This window comes from Dictyostelium discoideum (assembly GCF_000004695.1).
Source record: "Dictyostelium discoideum AX4 chromosome 4 chromosome, whole genome shotgun sequence".
Taxonomy (NCBI): domain Eukaryota; phylum Evosea; class Eumycetozoa; order Dictyosteliales; family Dictyosteliaceae; genus Dictyostelium; species Dictyostelium discoideum.
The window spans coordinates 2361039-2380598 of NC_007090.3; the positions used below are offsets into that span (position 1 = coordinate 2361039).

General features: G+C 25.0%; 7 protein-coding genes across 7 annotated transcripts; 2 read left to right on the top strand and 5 right to left on the bottom strand.

The window, feature by feature from the left end:
- Positions 1-260: 260 nt before the first annotated feature.
- On the top strand, positions 261-1238 carry hemC (porphobilinogen deaminase; the record flags this gene model as incomplete). The annotated part of the gene is made up of 1 exon (XM_633390.1): positions 261-1238. One exon carries the CDS (start codon positions 261-263, stop codon positions 1236-1238), a length of 978 nt encoding a protein of 325 aa, XP_638482.1.
- A 143-nt stretch (positions 1239-1381) lies between these two features.
- mtr (cobalamin-dependent methionine synthase) lies at positions 1382-5537 on the bottom strand (the record flags this gene model as incomplete). The annotated part of the gene is made up of 3 exons (XM_633391.1): positions 1382-4933; positions 5045-5244; positions 5507-5537. 3 exons carry the CDS (start codon positions 5535-5537, stop codon positions 1382-1384), a joined length of 3783 nt encoding a protein of 1260 aa, XP_638483.1.
- Positions 5538-8271: 2734 nt separating this feature from the next.
- On the top strand, positions 8272-10122 carry DDB_G0295719 (hypothetical protein; the record flags this gene model as incomplete). The annotated part of the gene is made up of 1 exon (XM_002649095.1): positions 8272-10122. The coding sequence occupies one exon, from the start codon at positions 8272-8274 to the stop codon at positions 10120-10122; it is 1851 nt and encodes a 616-aa protein (XP_002649141.1).
- A 255-nt stretch (positions 10123-10377) lies between these two features.
- On the bottom strand, positions 10378-11770 carry DDB_G0284701 (mandelate racemase/muconate lactonizing enzyme domain-containing protein; the record flags this gene model as incomplete). Its single annotated transcript, XM_002649096.1, has 2 exons — positions 10378-11599; positions 11679-11770. The coding sequence occupies 2 exons, from the start codon at positions 11768-11770 to the stop codon at positions 10378-10380; spliced, it is 1314 nt and encodes a 437-aa protein (XP_002649142.1).
- A 295-nt stretch (positions 11771-12065) lies between these two features.
- DDB_G0295717 (RabGAP/TBC domain-containing protein) lies at positions 12066-14734 on the bottom strand (the record flags this gene model as incomplete). The annotated part of the gene is made up of 3 exons (XM_002649097.1): positions 12066-13798; positions 13916-14075; positions 14162-14734. The coding sequence occupies 3 exons, from the start codon at positions 14732-14734 to the stop codon at positions 12066-12068; spliced, it is 2466 nt and encodes an 821-aa protein (XP_002649143.1).
- A 391-nt stretch (positions 14735-15125) lies between these two features.
- On the bottom strand, positions 15126-17560 carry polB (DNA polymerase beta; the record flags this gene model as incomplete). The annotated part of the gene is made up of 5 exons (XM_001134542.1): positions 15126-15310; positions 15426-15469; positions 15604-16230; positions 16789-17149; positions 17248-17560. 5 exons carry the CDS (start codon positions 17558-17560, stop codon positions 15126-15128), a joined length of 1530 nt encoding a protein of 509 aa, XP_001134542.1.
- A 240-nt stretch (positions 17561-17800) lies between these two features.
- On the bottom strand, positions 17801-19211 carry DDB_G0284705 (hypothetical protein; the record flags this gene model as incomplete). Its single annotated transcript, XM_633395.1, has 2 exons — positions 17801-18936; positions 19043-19211. The coding sequence occupies 2 exons, from the start codon at positions 19209-19211 to the stop codon at positions 17801-17803; spliced, it is 1305 nt and encodes a 434-aa protein (XP_638487.1).
- Positions 19212-19560: the final 349 nt, after the last annotated feature.

Sequence of the window (19560 nt, forward strand, 5' to 3'; positions counted from 1 at the left end):
AAAAAAAAAAAAACAAAATAAATCAATTTATTGGGAAAAATAAAAAAAATAAAAAAAATGAAAAATGAAAATAATTAAAAAGTCAATCTTATAAACCTTTTTTTTTATTTTTTTTTTAAAAATTTTAAAAAAAGTCGAATAAAAATAAAAAAAAAACCACCTTTTTTCCCTTAAGTTTTTTTTTTTTTTTTTTTTTTTACAATCAAATTCGAATATAAAATTTATATATCTTTATAAATATATATTATTAATATAATAAAATGAGCTCAATTACAAAAAGAGATAAGGTTATAATTGGATCAAGAAAATCTCAATTAGCAATGCTTCAAACAGAATGGGTTAGAGATAGAATTCAAGAATTAAATCCCGGTATTATAGTTGAAATTAAAACAATGGATACAACAGGTGATAAAGTATTGGATGTATCACTTTCAAAGATTGGTGATAAAGGTTTATTTACAAAGGAATTGGAAGATATGATGTTAAATGGTACAATTGATTTAGCAGTTCATTCATTAAAAGATATACCAACAAAATTACCAGATGGATTAAAATTAGGAGCCATCACTAAAAGATATAATACATCAGATGCATTCATTGCCAATGCTAAAAAGCATGGAAAGAATTGTAAATTATCAGAGTTACCACAAGGTGCAATGATAGGATCATCCTCATTGAGAAGGGTTGCACAATTGAAGAAAGCATATCCACATTTACAATTCAAAGATATTAGAGGTAATTTAAATACCCGTTTTAAGAAATTAGAAGATGATTCAAATGGATATGATGGTATGATTTTAGCAGTTGCAGGTTTAGAAAGAATGGAATTAACCGACCATATCTCTGAGATCATTCCAGATTCAATTTCATTATATGCAGTTGGTCAAGGTTCGTTAGGTATTGAATGTAAAGATGGTGATGATTTCATTCAATCAATTTTAAATCCATTAATTCATCGTGAATCAATGTATTGTTGTGAAGCTGAACGTTCAATGTTAAGAGATTTAGAAGGTGGTTGTCATGTACCAATTGGTGTTGTCACAAAATTACACAATCAATCGCAACCTGATGAAACTTTAGAAATTAATGCTATAGTTTTAAATTTAGATGGTTCAAAATATATTGAATCTAAAATTATTGGTCCATCAATTCAATATTATCAATTAGGTAAATCAATTGCTCAAGATTTAATTAATAAAGGTTCAAAAGATATTTTATCCGAATTTATTAAAAAATAAAATAATTTAACATATTTAAAAAAAAAAATAAAAAAATAAAAAAATAATAATTTATTAAGTAAATAGAGAGTTATTATTATTATAGTATAGTAAAATATATTTTTATTATTTTATTTTTATTTATTATTATTTTGTTTAAGAGTTTATTTTACTAATGGTAAACGATCATAAGATAAAATTGAAGATAACCATCTTTCAGCTTCTTCTTTGGTGATTTGTTTTCTTGATGCATAAGATTCGATTTGTTCTTTAGTGATTTTACCAACAGAGAAATATTTAGCATGTTCATGAGAGAAATAAACACCACAAACTGCAGCACCAGGTAACATTGCCATATGATCGGTTAATTCGATAGAGGTATTTTCATTTACATTCATTAATGACCAAATGGTTTTCATTTCAGTATGATCTGGTTGAGCTGGATAACCTGGAGCTGGACGAATACCTTTATATTTAATTTTGAATAAATCTTCATTTGATAATGCTTGATCCTTTTCATAGGCCCAATGTTCTCTTCTAACATCTTCGTGAACAGCTTCTGCCAATGCCTCTGCTAAACGATCAGCCAATGCTTTAGCCATGATACTTGAGTAATCGTCATTCTCTTTTTTATATTTTTCAACCATATCTTCTAAACCAAAACCAGAACTAACAGCGAATAAACCAATGTAATCCTTTACACCCGATGAAACTGGTGCGATATAATCACCGATGGCAATGTATGGTTCATCAGTTTCCTTTTCATTTTGTTGACGAAGACCAAAGAGTGTTGCAATTGGTTTGGAACGAGTTTCATCATCATTATGATCGTAGATTATAATATCCTCATCGATACTATTAGCAGGGTAGAAACCAATTACACCACGAGCATTTAAAAGTTTCTTATCGACAATTTCCTTCAACATGGTTTGAGCATCATCAAAGAGTTTCTTTGCTTCGGCACCAACGGTTTCATCATTGAAAATACGTGGATAACCACGATTTGGATATTTACCACGTAATTGCCAAGTTACAAAGAATGGATTCCAATCGATTTTAGTGACTAATTTCTCCAAGGAATACTCTTTGAAAACTTGAGTACCAAGGAATGTTGGTTTAACAGGTTGAATGGTTTTCCAATTAACTTTAACACAATGTTGACGTGCTTTCTCTAAAGAAGTATATTTTCTATCCTTTAGTGAAGCATAATGTTTCTCACGAAGTTCTGCGTATTGCTGTGAAACATCCTCTGCGAAAACTTCTTTATTATTTGGATCTAACAATGATTGAACTACAGTTACACTACGTGATGCATCTAAAACATGAACGGTTGGTTGAGAATAGTGTGGTGAAATCTTAACTGCTGTGTGAATTTGTGAGGTAGTGGCACCACCAATCATTAATGGGATTTTGAATTTAAGTCTTTCCAATTCACTTGCTACATAAATCATCTCGTCCAATGATGGAGTGATTAAACCTGATAAACCTACAACATCGGCTTTGTTGGCAATGATGGCCTCTACAATCTTTTCACATGGTGTCATAACACCAATATCAATGACTTTGTAATTGTTACAACCCAATACAACACCAACGATATTCTTACCGATATCATGTACATCACCTTTAACAGTTGCCAAAACAACGACACCGGCATTATCTGGTTCATCTTCTGCTGCTTCATCGTTACCTTTCTCTAAACGTTTTAATCTTTTCTCTTCCTCCATGAATGGAATTAAATGAGCTACAGCTTTTTTCATAACACGAGCACTCTTGATAACTTGTGGAAGAAACATTTTACCAGCACCAAATAAATCACCAACAACATTCATACCACCCATTAATGGGCCTTCAATGACAGATAATGATGATGGTAATGTGTTACGTGCCTCTTCGGTATCTTCAATGATATAAGTGGTGATACCTTTAACCAAAGCATGAGCGATTCTTTCAGACACTGGTTTATTTCTCCATTCTTCTACTTCAACATTTGCTTTCTCTGATTTATTATTGGCTTGAGCGTATTCTAATAGTTTTTCAGTTGCATCATTGGTACGATTTAAAATTGCATCCTCTACTAATTTCAAAAGATCCTTTGGAATATCATCATAGATTGGTAATGCACCAGCATTAACGATACCCATATCCATACCGGCGGCAATTGCATAGTAAAGGAAAGCACTGTGCATAGCTTCACGCAATGGTTCGTTACCACGGAATGAGAAGGAAAGATTAGAAACACCACCACTTACACGAGTTAATGGCATCAATGCTTTGATCTCTCTAGTGGCCTCAATGAATTCTACACCATAGTTATTATGTTCTTCTAAACCTGTTGCAATTGTTAAGATATTTGGATCGAAAATGATATCTTGTGGATAGAAACCAACTTGCTCTGTTAGGATCTTGTATGAACGATAACAAATTCTAACTTTCTCTTCTTTGCTTGTAGCTTGACCATTTTCATCGAATGCCATAACAACAACGGATGCACCATATTGTTTAACGATTTTAGCTTGTTTAATGAACAATTCTTCACCAACCTTCAAAGAGATTGAATTGACAATACACTTGCCTTGAACACATTTTAAACCTGCCTCTACAACATCGAAATTACTAGAATCCAACATGATTGGTACCTTTGAAATCTCTGGTTCTGAGCCAATGAAGAATAAAAACTTTTGAATGGCTGCAACTGCATCAATCATACCTTCATCCATATTGATATCAATGATTTGTGCACCAGCTTCAACTTGTTGACGAGCAACTGATAATGCCTCTTCGTATTTATTGGCTTTGATTAAATTTGCGAAACGTCTTGAACCAGATACATTACAACGTTCACCAACATTTACAAAATTTAATTCCTTTGTGAATACCAATGGCTCCAAACCAGAGAGTGTAGTATTTGGAACAAGTGTTGGAATGGCACGTGGTGCGATACCCTCAATGGCATTGCAGAATGCACGAATGTGATCTGGAGATGTACCACAACAACCACCTACAATATTTAATAAACCAGACTCGGCAAACTCCTTAATTTGCTCTGCCATCATCTCTGGTGTTTCATCGTAACCACCAAATGTATTTGGCAAACCTGCATTTGGATAACATGAAACGTAGCATTCTGAACACTTTGAAATATTTTGAAGGAATGGTCTCATCTCTTGAGCACCCAATGCACAATTCAAACCGAATACCATAAGATTTGCACTTGCAACACTTGTATAGAATGCCTCACCTGTTTGACCACTCAATGTTCTACCACTCTTATCTACGATAGTACCTGAAACGAATACTGGTAATCTTGGTGAATATGTCTTGAAGAATTCCTCAATTGCGAATAATGCTGCTTTACAATTGAGTGAATCGAAAACTGTCTCCACCAAAATCACATCAATACCACCCTCAACCAATGCTTCAACCTGTTCGAGATAACCACTTACCAATTCATCGAATAATACATTTCTTGCTTCTGGTCTTTCGACTGATGGTGAAATCGAAGCTGTCTTATTGGTTGGACCAACTGCACCACAAACAAATCTTGGTCTACTTGGATCCTTCTTTGTATACTCTTCACATGCACTCTTGGCTAATCTTGCTGATTCAATATTAATTCTTTTAACTAAATGTTCCATCTTATAATCTGCTTGTGAAAATATATTACCATTAAATGTATTGGTTTCAATAAAATCTGCACCTGCTTCAAGATATTTCTAATGAATCAATTATTATAAAAATATATTTATATTAATTTATTATTATTTATTATTATTTATTATTATTATTATTATTATTATTATTATTTATTATTAAACACCACATACACAATGAATTTCCCTAATGATATGTGGTTGAGTTAATGATAAAAGATCATTATTACCACCTAATTCATGTGGAAAATCTTTAAATTCTTCACCTCTATAATCATTATCTTTTAATTTGAATTTTTGAATTTCTGTACCCATAGCACCATCAAGTACCATAATTCTTTCACTCAAAATCTTTCTAATAATACCAAAAGTATCTATTTAATTTTAAATCATTCATTTTATTATTATAATAAAAAAATTAGTATAGAAAAATAATAAAAAAAAAATATTTTTTATACATGTGTAGTATGTTTTTTTTTTTTTCAATTTATAAATAATAAAATTTGGATTTGATTTTATAATTATGATATTGATTTTATTATTTTTATTTTTATTTTTATTATTTACTAATAAAATAATTGATATAATAATAAAATAAAAGATTTAAAAGATATGTATCTAAATATATATATTTACCAGATTCATTCTTATCATTTGAATTAATCATTTTCTTTATTTATTTTACAATTATGATGATAATTTGTTGTTGTTGTTGTTGTTGTTTTTGTTGAGGTTGAGGTTTGAAATAAAAAGAAAATCTATATTTGTTGTTGAAAAAAAAAAAAAAATTATAATTATAATTGCATAATAAAAAAAAAAAAATATTAGTTTATTTTTTTTCAAATTTATTGTTATTATTATTATTTTTAAAAAAAAAAGTTTTATTTTTTCAAAGGTTGTAATCTAAGATTAAAGTTTTTTTTTTAACCCCAAGCACAACAATAAAAATAAGACATACATACCAAAAGTGTTTTTTTATTTTTTATTTTTTTTTTTTTTTTGTGGTTTGACAATAAAAAAAAAAAAAAGTTTTATTTATTAGTAATTAAAATGACAATAAATAAAATTAAAAAAACTACAATTGAATTAATATATTTTACTATGTAAAAAAAAAAAATTAATACCAGAAAAAAAATGTGAACAATCGTCTGAAAAAAAAAAAAAAATCTAAAATAGCCGAATTTTTCTTTTTTTTAAATTTTTTCTTTTTTTTAATTTTAATTTTAATTTTTTAATTAGGTTTTTGTTTTTCCATTTTAATTTTTTTAAAAAAAAAAAATCTTGACTCATTGAATTGGATTAATTTTTTATAATTTTTAACTCAATTAAAAAAAACCCAAAATTCCATCCAAAGCAACCTAATTATGTTTTTTTTACCAGGTTATTGGTTTAATTAAATTAAATTAAAAAAAAAAAAAAAAAAAAAAAAAAAAAAAAAAAAATTAAATTTATTAAAAAAAATGAAATAAATAATTAAAATAAAAAATATACCATAAAAAATTAATATATAGTTTTTTTTTTTTTTTTTATCATTTGTAAAGGAATTTTAATTTACAATCCTTTTTTTTTTTATTCTCGCACTAAAATATTATAAGGATTAATTAATTTCAAAAAATTATTATCAATTAATATTTATTAAAAGAAGATATTTCGGAATTTATTTTTGTTTATGGTGTTTTAATCTCGAATATTGATTTTTAGGAAGTATAAAAACATTTTTTTTTTTTTTTTTTGAGTGTCCATTTGTTCTCACATACATTCATATCTAATTATATATTTTTATTTTCATTTTTAATTTTAATTTTTTTTTTTAATTTTTTTATTATATGTCTTTTTTATATAAAATGTAGATTACAACCTGCCCCAATCAATTAATTGGTGATCAAAATTAATTAATTTATAAAATAATAATAAAAAAATAAAAAAAAAAAATAATAATAATAATAAAAAAAAAAAAAAAATAATAATAATAAAAATAATAATAATAAAAATAATAATAAAAAAATAAATATTAATAGTTGTAAAAAAAAATATTATTTGAAATAAAATTTTGTATAGACATACACAAATAAGTGTTTTTTTAAAAAATATTCCTTTGAAATATATTTTATTATTCGATATTTTAAAATTATTTTATTATAATTAATTTTTATTTTAATTTTTATAATTATTTTTATTTTAGCTCATAAATTTTATATCATCACCATATACATATTAAACAATTAAATAAAATTTTTATTTATTTTATTTTATTTTTTAAAAAAAATAATTATTCACCTACCATTTGTAGTAAAGATATTATTTTTACTAAATATAAAAGATAATACTGCATTATTATAAAGATAATAATTAAATGATTCTGTTTTATAAATAATTTCGAAATATTATCATAATATTGTTTTTATATTCACCCACAAATACATATAGAGTTATAAAGTTATATTCACCCCCACACACTTATCAAAAAAAAGCATTAGATTAGAAAAAAAAACAATAAAAAAAGATCTTTTACAAATAAAAAAAAATCAAGAACATCATAATATACTAGGGTTAATATTTAATATGGCAGCTAAATATAAAATAAAAAAATCAATTAATTACCACATTAAGCCCAGAGGACATATAAAATAATTTAGATTGGTTTAAACAACACACATACACACACACAATTCACACATTATTTTTTTTTTTATGTTTTTTTTTTCTCTTTAGTTTAAAATATTAATCTGTCCCACCCTGTCCTTTACTTTAGTTTTCAAATTAATTTCCTTTTCATTAAAATAAAAACAATATTGTTATTTTAATTAATTATTTAATATTGTTTTTTTAAAATATTTTTATTTTAACCCCAAGAAATAATTTGATATAAAAAGGTTAACTTTAAAAAAAAAAAAAAAAACAAAAAATCATATTTGAATATTTATCAATCAAATCAAATAGTCAAAAAATTATATATAATAAAAATTTACTTAAACTACAAAAATATTATAATTTTAGCTGTTGATTGTTCATTTACAATTTTTCAGTAAAAAAAAAAAAGAAAAAAAAAAAAATTTTATTTAAACACTTTTTTATATATATTTATTTTGATATTTATTTGTTTTTTTATTTTTATTTTTTAAAAAATCATCATTTTTTTTTTAAATAAAATAAATCTGTTTTTAAATTATAATATAATATTTTAAATTTATAAATTTATAAAAAAATAATAATTTATTTATTTTTTTCACTATATTGTACTTTAAATAAATAAATAAAATAAAATAAAATAAATTAAAATAAAATAAAATAAAATAAAATAAAATAAAATAAAATAAAATAAAATAAAATCCAACCATTTTTTTGTATTGTACTTTAATATATAAATATTATTATTAAAAAAAAAAAAAAAAAAAAAAAAAATGAAACTCAATAAAAGTTTAATCGCAATATTATTATTATGTTTTGTGTTATTTGTTAATATAAATGTGTCCAATGGGCAAGATAGTTCGGTAGCACAATCGGAAAACCCTACTCCTTCAAGTTCCGAACAACAAGTAGTACCATCATCACAAGAAGATCAAACAGCTTCATCAGCTGTTCCCGAACAAACTGACTCACAACAACAAGAAGCACCAGCTCAATCATCAGCTGCCCCATCAACTGATTCACAACAAGCTCCAACAGAATCAACTGAAGCCCCAACTCAATCATCAGTCGAACAACCAGCACCAACAGAATCAACTGAAACACCAGCCCAATCATCAGCTGCTGAACAACAAGCACCAGCAGAATCAACTGAAGCCCCAGCTCAATCATCAGCTGCTGAACAACAAGCACCAGCAGAATCAACTGAAGCCCCAGCTCAATCATCAGCTGCTGAACAACAAGCACCAGCAGAATCAACTGAAGCCCCAGCTCAATCATCAGCTGCTGAACAACAAGCACCAGCAGAATCAACTGAAGCTCCAGCTCAATCATCAGCTGCCGAACAACAAGCACCAGCAGAATCAACTGAAGCCCCAGCTCAATCATCAGCTGCTGAACAACAAGCACCAGCAGAATCAAATGAAGCACCAGCTCAATCATCAGCTGCCGAACAATCAGCAGAATCAAATGAAGCACCAGCTCAATCATCAGCTGCTGAACAACAAGCACCAGCAGAATCAAATGAAGCTCCAGCTCAATCATCAGCTGCCGAACAACCAGCAGAATCAAATGAAGCACCAGCTCAATCATCCTCAACTGTAGAACAACCACCAGCTGAATCATCAGCTGCACCAGAAGCAACAGAAGTTCCAGCTGAATCTGCTGAACAACCAACTGAATCATCAAATGCTGAACAACAACAAACTGACTCACAACAACCAACTCAATCATCAGGTGAAGAACAACAACAACCAACTGATTCACAACAACAACCAACTGATTCACAACAACAAACAACTGATTCACAACAACAACAAACATCAGAATCATCAAATCCAACCCAATCATCAGGTGAACAACAACCAACCGAATCATCAAATGCTGAACAACCAACTGATTCACAACAACCACCAGCAGAATCATCATCAGCCCCAGAAGCAACTGAATCTCCAGAACAATCAGGTGAAGAACAACCAACTGAATCACAACAAGAAACATCTGCTTCACCAACTGAAGAAAATCAAACATCTTCAACAGAAGAACAACAACAACCAGCCGATTCAACCGCCTCTGTAGAACAACCAGCCGAAACATCATCATCACAACAAACCTCAGAAGCACCAGCTCAATCAAATGAGCAACCAACTGAATCATCTGCCTCTTCTAATCCAACTGAATCATCATCTGCTACTCCAACTGAATCATCCACAGCTCCAACTGAATCATCTGCCACACCAGCTGAATCATCAACTGCCACATCAGAATCATCTGAAGAAACCGTTGTAAAACCAGCCTCTGGAGAAGATGGTTCAGAAGCCATTGAATCAGGAGAAACTGAAACATCAGAAGAATCAATTGAATCAGAAGAAACTGAAACATCAAATTCTGAAACAAGTCCAGCAATTTCCAAATCACCAATCAACTCTGATCCAACTCTTCCAAATATTAATGAATTTTCTGACGATGAAAAAGCCTCACAAAAAGGTGGAAAACAAAATAAATTACATTCAAGTACAGAAGAAACTTCTGATGAAACATCATCCCATAGTGATTCATCAAACTTAAAATCAAATAGTATATTCACAATTGTAGCTGTATCATCGATTATCTATTTAATTTTGTAAAAAAAAAAAATGGAATCAATCCACTTTTTTTTTTATATATTTAAACTTTTAAACAACAAAATGTAAAAATTAATTTAAAAAATACAATCTTATTAATTGTAATAATAAAAAATAATAATCAAATAATCAAAATAATCAAAATAATCAAATAATAAAAATAATATACATATAGCAATTGTATTATTTATATATTTTAAAAAAATAAAAATAAAAAATAAAAAATAAACATTAATTTAAAAAAAGAAAAATTTTATTTTATTTTTTTAAAGTTACACCAACACCATAATTATTTGAATTCATTTTAATTAAACCATTATCTAATAATTGAAAAGCATCATTTTCAAATAGTTGAGTTGCATCATCAATTAATAAACCACCATCGAGATCACCACCAAAGTCAGATAATGAACATAAGAGATGAGCAGCGGCACTAACATTTAAACTTGAAGCTACCATTGAACCAATCCAAGTTTTTAAACCCAATTCTTTTGCTTTTAATAATGTTGAAAGACCTGGTCTAATTCCACCAGTTTTTTCAAGTTTTATATTTACACCATGAACTAATTGAACTAAACCATCCAAATCCTTTTCAGTACAAATTGATTCATCAGCGAAAATGAGTAAACCTTTATCTTGATATTCCTTTTTAATTGATACCCATTCGTTTAAATGTTGAATATCAATTTTTTGATCTTTGTTGACTGTTTTTAAAGTTTCAATTGGGAATGGTTGTTCAACCATTGATATTAAATCAGCCATTGGTGATAGCTTTTCCAAATATTTTCTTGCAACACTTGGGGTCCAAGATGAATTTGCATCGACTGAAATTTTTGAAATTGTTCTTGTTGAATTATTATTTAATAAACGTTTTTGAACAGAGTCAATGATATTCATACCTTTTTCAACGTCAGCATCTAATTTAATCTTTAAAAATCCTGTATATTTACTACCGAAATCAGTTGAATCCATAATTTCCTCCATTGTTGGACACATTGAAATTGTATAATAAAATGGTTTCAATGATTCACTCTCTGGAATATTAATTAATTTATAAATTGGTTGTTTTAAAAATTTACCCCAACCATCTAACAATGCCATTTCAATTGCACATCTTGAAGCATAGGAATAATCTTTACTATTCTCTTTACAATTATCTAAACATTCAAATAAAAATTGATAAACACTTTGTTGATAATCACCATTCATTTCTTTTCTTAATTCTTTAAAATATTCTTTTTGTGAAATTTTATTAAATGCATCATAATGATATGATTCTTCTTGTTGTTGTTGTTGTTGTTTTTGTTTTTCATCAATTTCTTTAATCCAACTATTAAAATAAGTTTCAATATCATTGTAATCTGCTAAATAACATAATGGTTTCTTTGGTGGTAAACCACATTCTCCAAATCCTCTAATATCCTCTACTTTAATTTCAATTAATGCATTGGTTCTTGTTGTTGTTACTGAATGTGCTGTTCTAAATTTAATGAAAAAAGTGTTAAATGAAATAAAATATTAAAATATAAAAATAAAATTTAATAAAAATAAAATCTTACCCAAATGGATTTCTTAGATTTAATTTATATTGTTTAATTGATAATTCAACATTTATTTTATTTTTAAATAAAAATTTCAACATTTTTGTCATAATTATGGTAAATATAAAAAATAAAAAAATAAAAAAAATTAAAAAAAATAAAAAATTTGATATTCTGTTTTTTTTTTTGATCAAAAAATTCATTTTCAATTTTTTTATTAAATTAACAATATATTCCCTATAGTTGTTATTGAAAATAAAGAAACAATTACAAAAAATGGATGATAAATAATTAAAAATAAACTTTTTTAAATAAAAAAAAAAAAGAAAAAAAAAAAAAAAAAAAGTGGAAATTATTTTGATTGGTAGTATTAACCATTGTGTATTATTCTAAAATTTTTATTATTTACATCAATGAGCAAGCTCCATCATTGGTTAATTCACCCTTTAAATTGTTTTCTATAGATTGGGGTGGTGGTGGTGGTGGTGCTGAAATTTCACCACTTTTTTTTGTACTATTGCTGTAGTTGTTGTTGTTATTATTGTTATTGTTATTAGATGATGAATTTTCAATAATTTTTTTTTTTAAGGGGTCCAATTTCTTTAAAATATTATTTGTAGCATTACCAATACTAGAATATGTTGTATTGGTGTTATTATTAGTTGTATTATTATTATTTACAGTTTTTAAAGATTTTGGAGATTTTGGAGGTTCTTGGTTTTTAACTTGTTGGAGTTGATCATGTTTCATTTGTTGTTGTTTTTTTATTGCTAAATGATTTTGTCCTTCTGTATTTAAAAGATGGAATGAGTTACTTCTTCTCTTTGGTTGATTGCTTTGTTGTTGTTGTTGCTGCTTTGATTGACTATCTTTTTTATTTACATTATCATTATTATTACTATTACTATTATTACAATTATTAATGGTGGTGTTGGTACCAAAATTATTACCACTACTAGTTAAAGTTGGAGAATAATTTCCATTTGGAATTCTAAAAGATTCAATAATTAATGGATTTTCATAAGCTATTTGTTTTAAATCTTCAAATGATATTCTCTCTTTTGCATCATTTATGAAATCTTCTTTCTTTTGAAAATAACCGGATTTAACTTCATTTGGATAATCCTTTAGAAATGGTTCGAAATAAATGAAATGAACATGGTCAATTAATTCTCTTAATTCACTTCTATTGATGAAATCTTTATGTTCAATTGCAAATAATTTAAATATAAATGTTAACTTTTGATCTATATTACCATGTGATAATGTTGATAATGATTCAACCAATTCTTTAAAATTTAAAAGATTATCATCATCTTTATCCATTAATTTAAACATTCTATCCAATAAATTATTGTTTTTATTTTCATTGTTATTATTATTGCTATTATTATTGCTATTATTATTATTATTATTATTATTATTATTATTATTATTATTATTATTATTATTATTATTATTATAATTTAAATTCCAATTCCAGTCAGGTAAAAATCTTAAAATTAATTGTTGAAATTGTAAGAAACCAATACCAGTACCATCAGTTGATAAATATTCAAATTCTTCTTTTAAATCTTTTAATTTCTCTAAATCGAATTTAGTTGATTTTAGTAGATAACGAAGATCATTATCTTCTTCTTTTTGTTTAACTTGTTTCTTTGTAATTTCCCAATGTTTTGATTTTAAATCTTGAATTCTCTTTTTAGAGAGTACAATACCAATTCTTTTATAGGAATTTTCAATTGTTTTGAAAAGGTCAGGATTAAATGGTCTACCCGATAGAATATCAGTTACTTGACCATGATTCTTTGCCAACATCAATGAATTTAAATTCATTTCAATTAAACCTAATGCAATCTCTAATAGTACTCTACTACCTCTAATAATGAAATTATCCCAAATTATTAATGCACATTGTGCAGGTAATGATACTGTAAATAAACATAAAAACCATTCCATTGATAATACTGGTATAATGGCTCCAATATTCTTTAAATGTTGATTCAATTCTGGAAATATCTCTTCCATTAAATCTAATAATACATTTTGATCAACTTGACTTCCTAACATTGTCTTTGTATAATAATCTGTAAGTAATTGATCTGTAATATGTGATAAACACCAAAACACTTGCTCCTCTATATATACATATATATATATATAAATATACAAATATATATATATAAATAAATATAATTTATTACTATTAATAATTATTAATTTTAAAATTATAAATTATAAATTATAATACAAACCATTTTCAATAATCATTAATAAAAAAAAAGTTATATAATTTAAAGATTGACAATAACCAACAGTTGTTGTTTCACTAAAAACAAATAAAATTCTTTTTAATTTATCTTTAAATTCTGGATCTAATGATTTTGGATGTGTTGGAAATGTTCTCTCTAAATCCTATAAAAATTGAAAAAATTAAAAATATATTAGAATAATATTATAAAATCAATCTATTAATAATAATAAATAAATAAAAAACATACTGATAAAATTTCATTTTTATATTTTAAATTATTTATATTAGATTTACTACTAGTACTATTAAAAGATTCTGTTGATGTTGATAATATTAAATCATTATAACTTGAATTCTTTGGCATTGTTGTTGATGTTGATGTTGATGTTGTTGAATATGGTGATGATGGTGTTGAAAATATTTGGAGATCAGTTAAATCATTTGATAATTCATCTAGATTGAAATTTTCATTTTTTAATAATGACCAATAATAACCTTTTTTAAAATCTAAATTATAACAATCCAAGAATATTGTCCAAATTGATTTACGATATTTTGGATGAATACCATGTGATAATAGTTCTCTAAATGATTCTTCATGTGAATATCTTTTTAAGTATCTAAATATATCCTCTTCTGTATGACATGTAGTTTGAATATAGTGTGTCCATTCTTCTAATCTTTCATCTTCATTCTTTTTTTGTTGTTTTAATTCTTTAATTAATTCTGAATTCTCTGAATACCTATACTCAAATCCATATTCATCTATAAATATATCTTGATCAATTATAATATCTGTATCTTCTTCAAATGTTTCCATTTTTTTATAAAATAATTTTTTTTTTTTTTTTTTTTTTTAAATATATAAATTTACACAAAAATAAAAAAAAAAATAAAAAAATAAAAAAAAGAAAATATATATATTATATATAAATTAAAATTTATACATATAGAACAATGAGATAATCTATTTTTGGTGGACAAAAAAAAAAAAAAAAAATCTTTTTTTTTTTAACGAAGGGTGAAAACGCCTTTTAACAAAAATAAAAAAAAGTTAAAAAAATAAAAAAAAAATAAAAAAATAAAAAAAAAAAAACAAAAATAAAAAAAAAACAAAAATGAACTCCTAAATTTTTTTTTTTTTTTTGGCATGATATTATTTTGATCATTATTTATTTATTTATTTATTTATTTTTTTCTAAACATGATAATTAAAGTTTACGTTCTTGAGGAGGGTAATATTTCATACCAATTATTTTGAAAATCTCTTCCTCTGAATTCACTGGAATAATTTGATCATCTTTTCCAGACTCTTTTGAAAATTTGTTTATACTATATTCAGATAATGTGTACCCTTTTGAAAGAGCAATGGCACGCATTTGTCTATTAAATTCATCTAAATTATAATTTATTATAATTTATTAAAAAAAAAAAAAAAAAAAAAAAAATATGGAAAATAAATATTAATAATTAAATTAGTTTGATATAATATTTTTTAAAAAGATAAATACCACTTCCTGTATTGTGTAAAAGACCAAAATAATATGATTCAATTCTTTTAAATAATAATAATAATAATAATAATAATAATAATAATAATAATAATAATAATAATAATAATAATAATAATAATAGTAATAATTGTTAATATTATAAATTTAAAATTTAAAATAAAAAAATAGTACATACGGAATTAATTTAAAATCGATACGTCTTGCAATGTGTGTGTTAAAATTATTATTATTGTTATTAATGGTTTTATTATTATTATTATTATTATTATTATTTTCACTATTTTTACTTGATGTTGTTGTTTTTGTTGTTGTTTTAGGTTTCTTTATGTTTTCTTTCTCTAATTTTAATGTTTTCTTTTTTAATATTTTCTTTGGAGGCAATCGTTTTGATTCATCCTCAGGTTCAGTTGCATCACTATCATCTTCAAATTCTTCTCCGTCACTTGTTGCATCCTCTTCATTATTACTATTTATTTTTTTAGTTGAACAATCATCATCATCATCATCATCATTATCATTACCCTCCTCCTCTTTTTCATCATCATCATTATCTGAATAATGATCATTCTTTTCTTTTTTACAATCAATATTATCCAATTTAATATTTGATGGTAATTTACATATACCCATATATTTAAATGGACCTAATGATAAATCATCAATAATTATTCCAGATTTCTTTAAACTGTCAACAAGTTTTTCTACAATATGAAATGTTTCTTTTTTATCTTTCATCTTTAATGTGTAATTCGGATGACTTAATAAAATATCAACATCACCTGATGATGGTAAACCTCTACGACTAATTATATATATATATATGTAAAAAAAAAATTAAAAAAATTAAAAATAAAAACAAATATCAGTTATTTATTTACCTGGAATTTATTATTATTATTATTATTATTATTATTATTATTATTATTATTATTATTATTATTATTATTATTATTATTATTATTATTATTATTATTATTATTATTATTATATGAGAATCTAGTATTGATGTTTATTTTATTTAATTCATCTCTAATGAGATTGTTGAACTCTTATCTTACTTCTTTGATAGATTTATAGTTCGTAACATTTTCTTGATAATTCATCTTTAGGAATATCCAATAAACAAATGACGAAGAAAATGCTACGAGCTATAAAGCTATCAAGGAATTAAGACAAGAGTTCAACAATAATAATAAAGATGAATTAAATAAAATAAACACCAATGGTAGATTCTCACATGTTATTTATAATTTATTATTATTAATTATTATTATTATTAATTATTATTTGAGATTATAGTAATAATAAATTATTTCAAAAAAAAAAAAAAAAAAAAAAAAAAGAAAAAGAAAATACATACTAACTACCACATGTTTCATAAATAATTTTTTTATCAATTTTTAATAATGCTTGTCTAACTAATTCTTCAAATTGTTCAATTTCATTTCTTGGTACTTTTTGTTCAATCTCATTAAAATATTTTAAACCAATTTGTTGATGATGTGTTAATCTATCTTTAATCTTCCATAAATCTTTAATTGATTTTATACCTTCATCATAAAATTTTTGAGCAGCTTTTGGACCAATACCAGAGACTTTTGAAATCTCCCCAATTGATGTTAATGTTTCATCTTTTAATTGATTATTCAATTTCTTTAATTCACCTGTATCAATAATTTCTTGGATTTTCTTTGCTATCTTTTTTCCAACTCCATCCAATTCTAAAATAAATATATATATATATATTTATAAATTTATTGTTAATTATTATTTATTATTAATAGTAAGAATGGTAAAAAATATATATATATGTATTTACTTTGAGCTTCAATACCAGAAGTAATCTCTTTTGGATGAGCTCTAATTGATTGAGCTGCTTTTCTATATGCTGAATATTTATGTTGTAATCCTTTATTCTTTTCAAAAATACTTAATTCTGTTATAATATCTGTTAACTTTTGGTTTTTGTTGCAACCTGTTGAAACTGCCAATGTTGATAATGGTTTTGTTGGTTTTGTTATTGTTTCAATTTTGTGTTGTTTTTTATTTACAATTTTTTCATTTCCACTACTATTTTCATCATCATCATCACTTGAACGTTCTCTCTTTTTATTTTTAATTTTATAATCCATTTATTTGTTTTGGTTTTTGAGTAGAAAAAAAAAAAATAAATAAAAAAAAAAAAGAAGATTTTTATTTTTAAAATTTTTTGAGAAAAAAAAAAAATAAAATAAAATTAAAAATAAAATAAAATTAAAAATAAAACAAATCAAAATTTATTTTTTTTTTTAGAAGAAAAACAATTATTATTATAATTATTATTTTAAATGATTATTTTTTATTTTTATTTTTATTTTATTTTTATTTTATTTTTAATTATAAAATACTAAACTTGGGAATATATAAAAGTATTTTTTATAAGCAGTGTCGAAAATATTTTTTGGAAGACGAAGATTTAATAATAAACCTTTTGTACGTTGAACGACAGCACATTGAATGATGACTTTACAATCTTTATCGATTTCAGGATCACGACCATCCATATTGATACGAAGAGCACGATAATTATCGATACGAGCAGGATCTTGAGAGATGATACGTGCATTTTCGACAGAGTTTTCATAGAAAGACAAGAGGAGATCTTTATATTGCTCCAATTTGATTGGAGCACCCAAGTCCTCCAATGTGATATTAAATATTGGATACATTGGATAATCTTGATCGAGGAAAATTAAAGAGGTGAAATTGGATGATCTTGGGTCCATTGCGAATGATTTTGGAATGTGAACGTAGAATTTGAAGATGAAATTATAGAAACGATTGTAAACTGGTGATTCTAAAAATGATGTGCCAATCTTTAAATCGGCTATAAAACGTTCGAATAGTGGTTCCCAAGAGTTTGATTCATTCTCTAAACATGTAAAGACCAATGAGAGATGAATATCTTCAATGGTTACATCGTAGTGGAAATGATGTTTATTATTAGTGATGGTAGTTGATTTTTTAGTTTCTTTAACTTGAGGAGTATTGGTTTTATTTTGAACTTCAACAACTAATGATAAGTTATTTGAAGAGTCTGTATATTCTTGATGTTTAGATTCTTTTTTTGATTTCCATGTCTTTGGTACCCAATATTGGTAATAATAGGTTGCTGCTGATGATGAGCTTTTAATACTTGATGTGAATGCTTCCATTTGAGTGTATTTAAATCCTTTTGCTTCGAAATTCTTAAAGGTTTTACAACAATGTTCCAATGCTGGTAAATTCTTTGTGAATTCACCATTTGATGAGGTATATGAAATGATGAATACATTGTTATTCTTTATGAAGAAACATTGTTTATTTCTTACTTTTTGTTCTGGTGCATAATATGATAAAAAGTCTGCACTGTTTGAACCGATTTTACATGAACCTGTTTCAATATGGGTTGCATTAATTTGTTGAATTTGTTGAATTGAAATATCTAATAATTGTTTTGGTGTCATAGATTGATCTGATCCAGTTGATCCTAAAATTATTATTATTATTTATTATTTTTTTATTAAATTCACTAATTCATTAGTAAATAGTTTTAATTATTATTATTTGTTTAAAAAAAAAAGAAAAAAACAAACCTTCTAAATTTTGAATTGTAACATTAAGACTTGGTGAGTTTTTATCGTTTGATTCCATGAAAGATGCTAAAAACATTGCTGAATGTTCCTTTACTATCCAATTTGATGGATATTCAAGTTCAAAACCATATTGATTTGAAACGTATTTTGAGTATTGAATATCGCTCATTTTAATATTTGGGTTTTATGATATTTGAAAAGAAAGAAAAAAAAAAAAAAAAAAAAAATTAAAAATTAAAAAAAAAAGAAAAATTAAAAAAAAAAATTAAAAATTAAAACCGAAAAAAAAAAATTAAAAAAAAAAAAATAAAAAAAAAAATAAATTTAATTAAAGGTCTTAATTCTCCCATGATTTTCATTTTTAGATAAAAGTAAAGAGGAGTTTAGTTTCCAAAATTAGAATCAAATTTCATCTAAATTTTCTTCTAAAACATAGGTGACTAAATTCAAAAAAATTTAAATAAATTATTCTCTTATATATAAATATATATAAATATTAATGAAATTGTTTGAAAAAA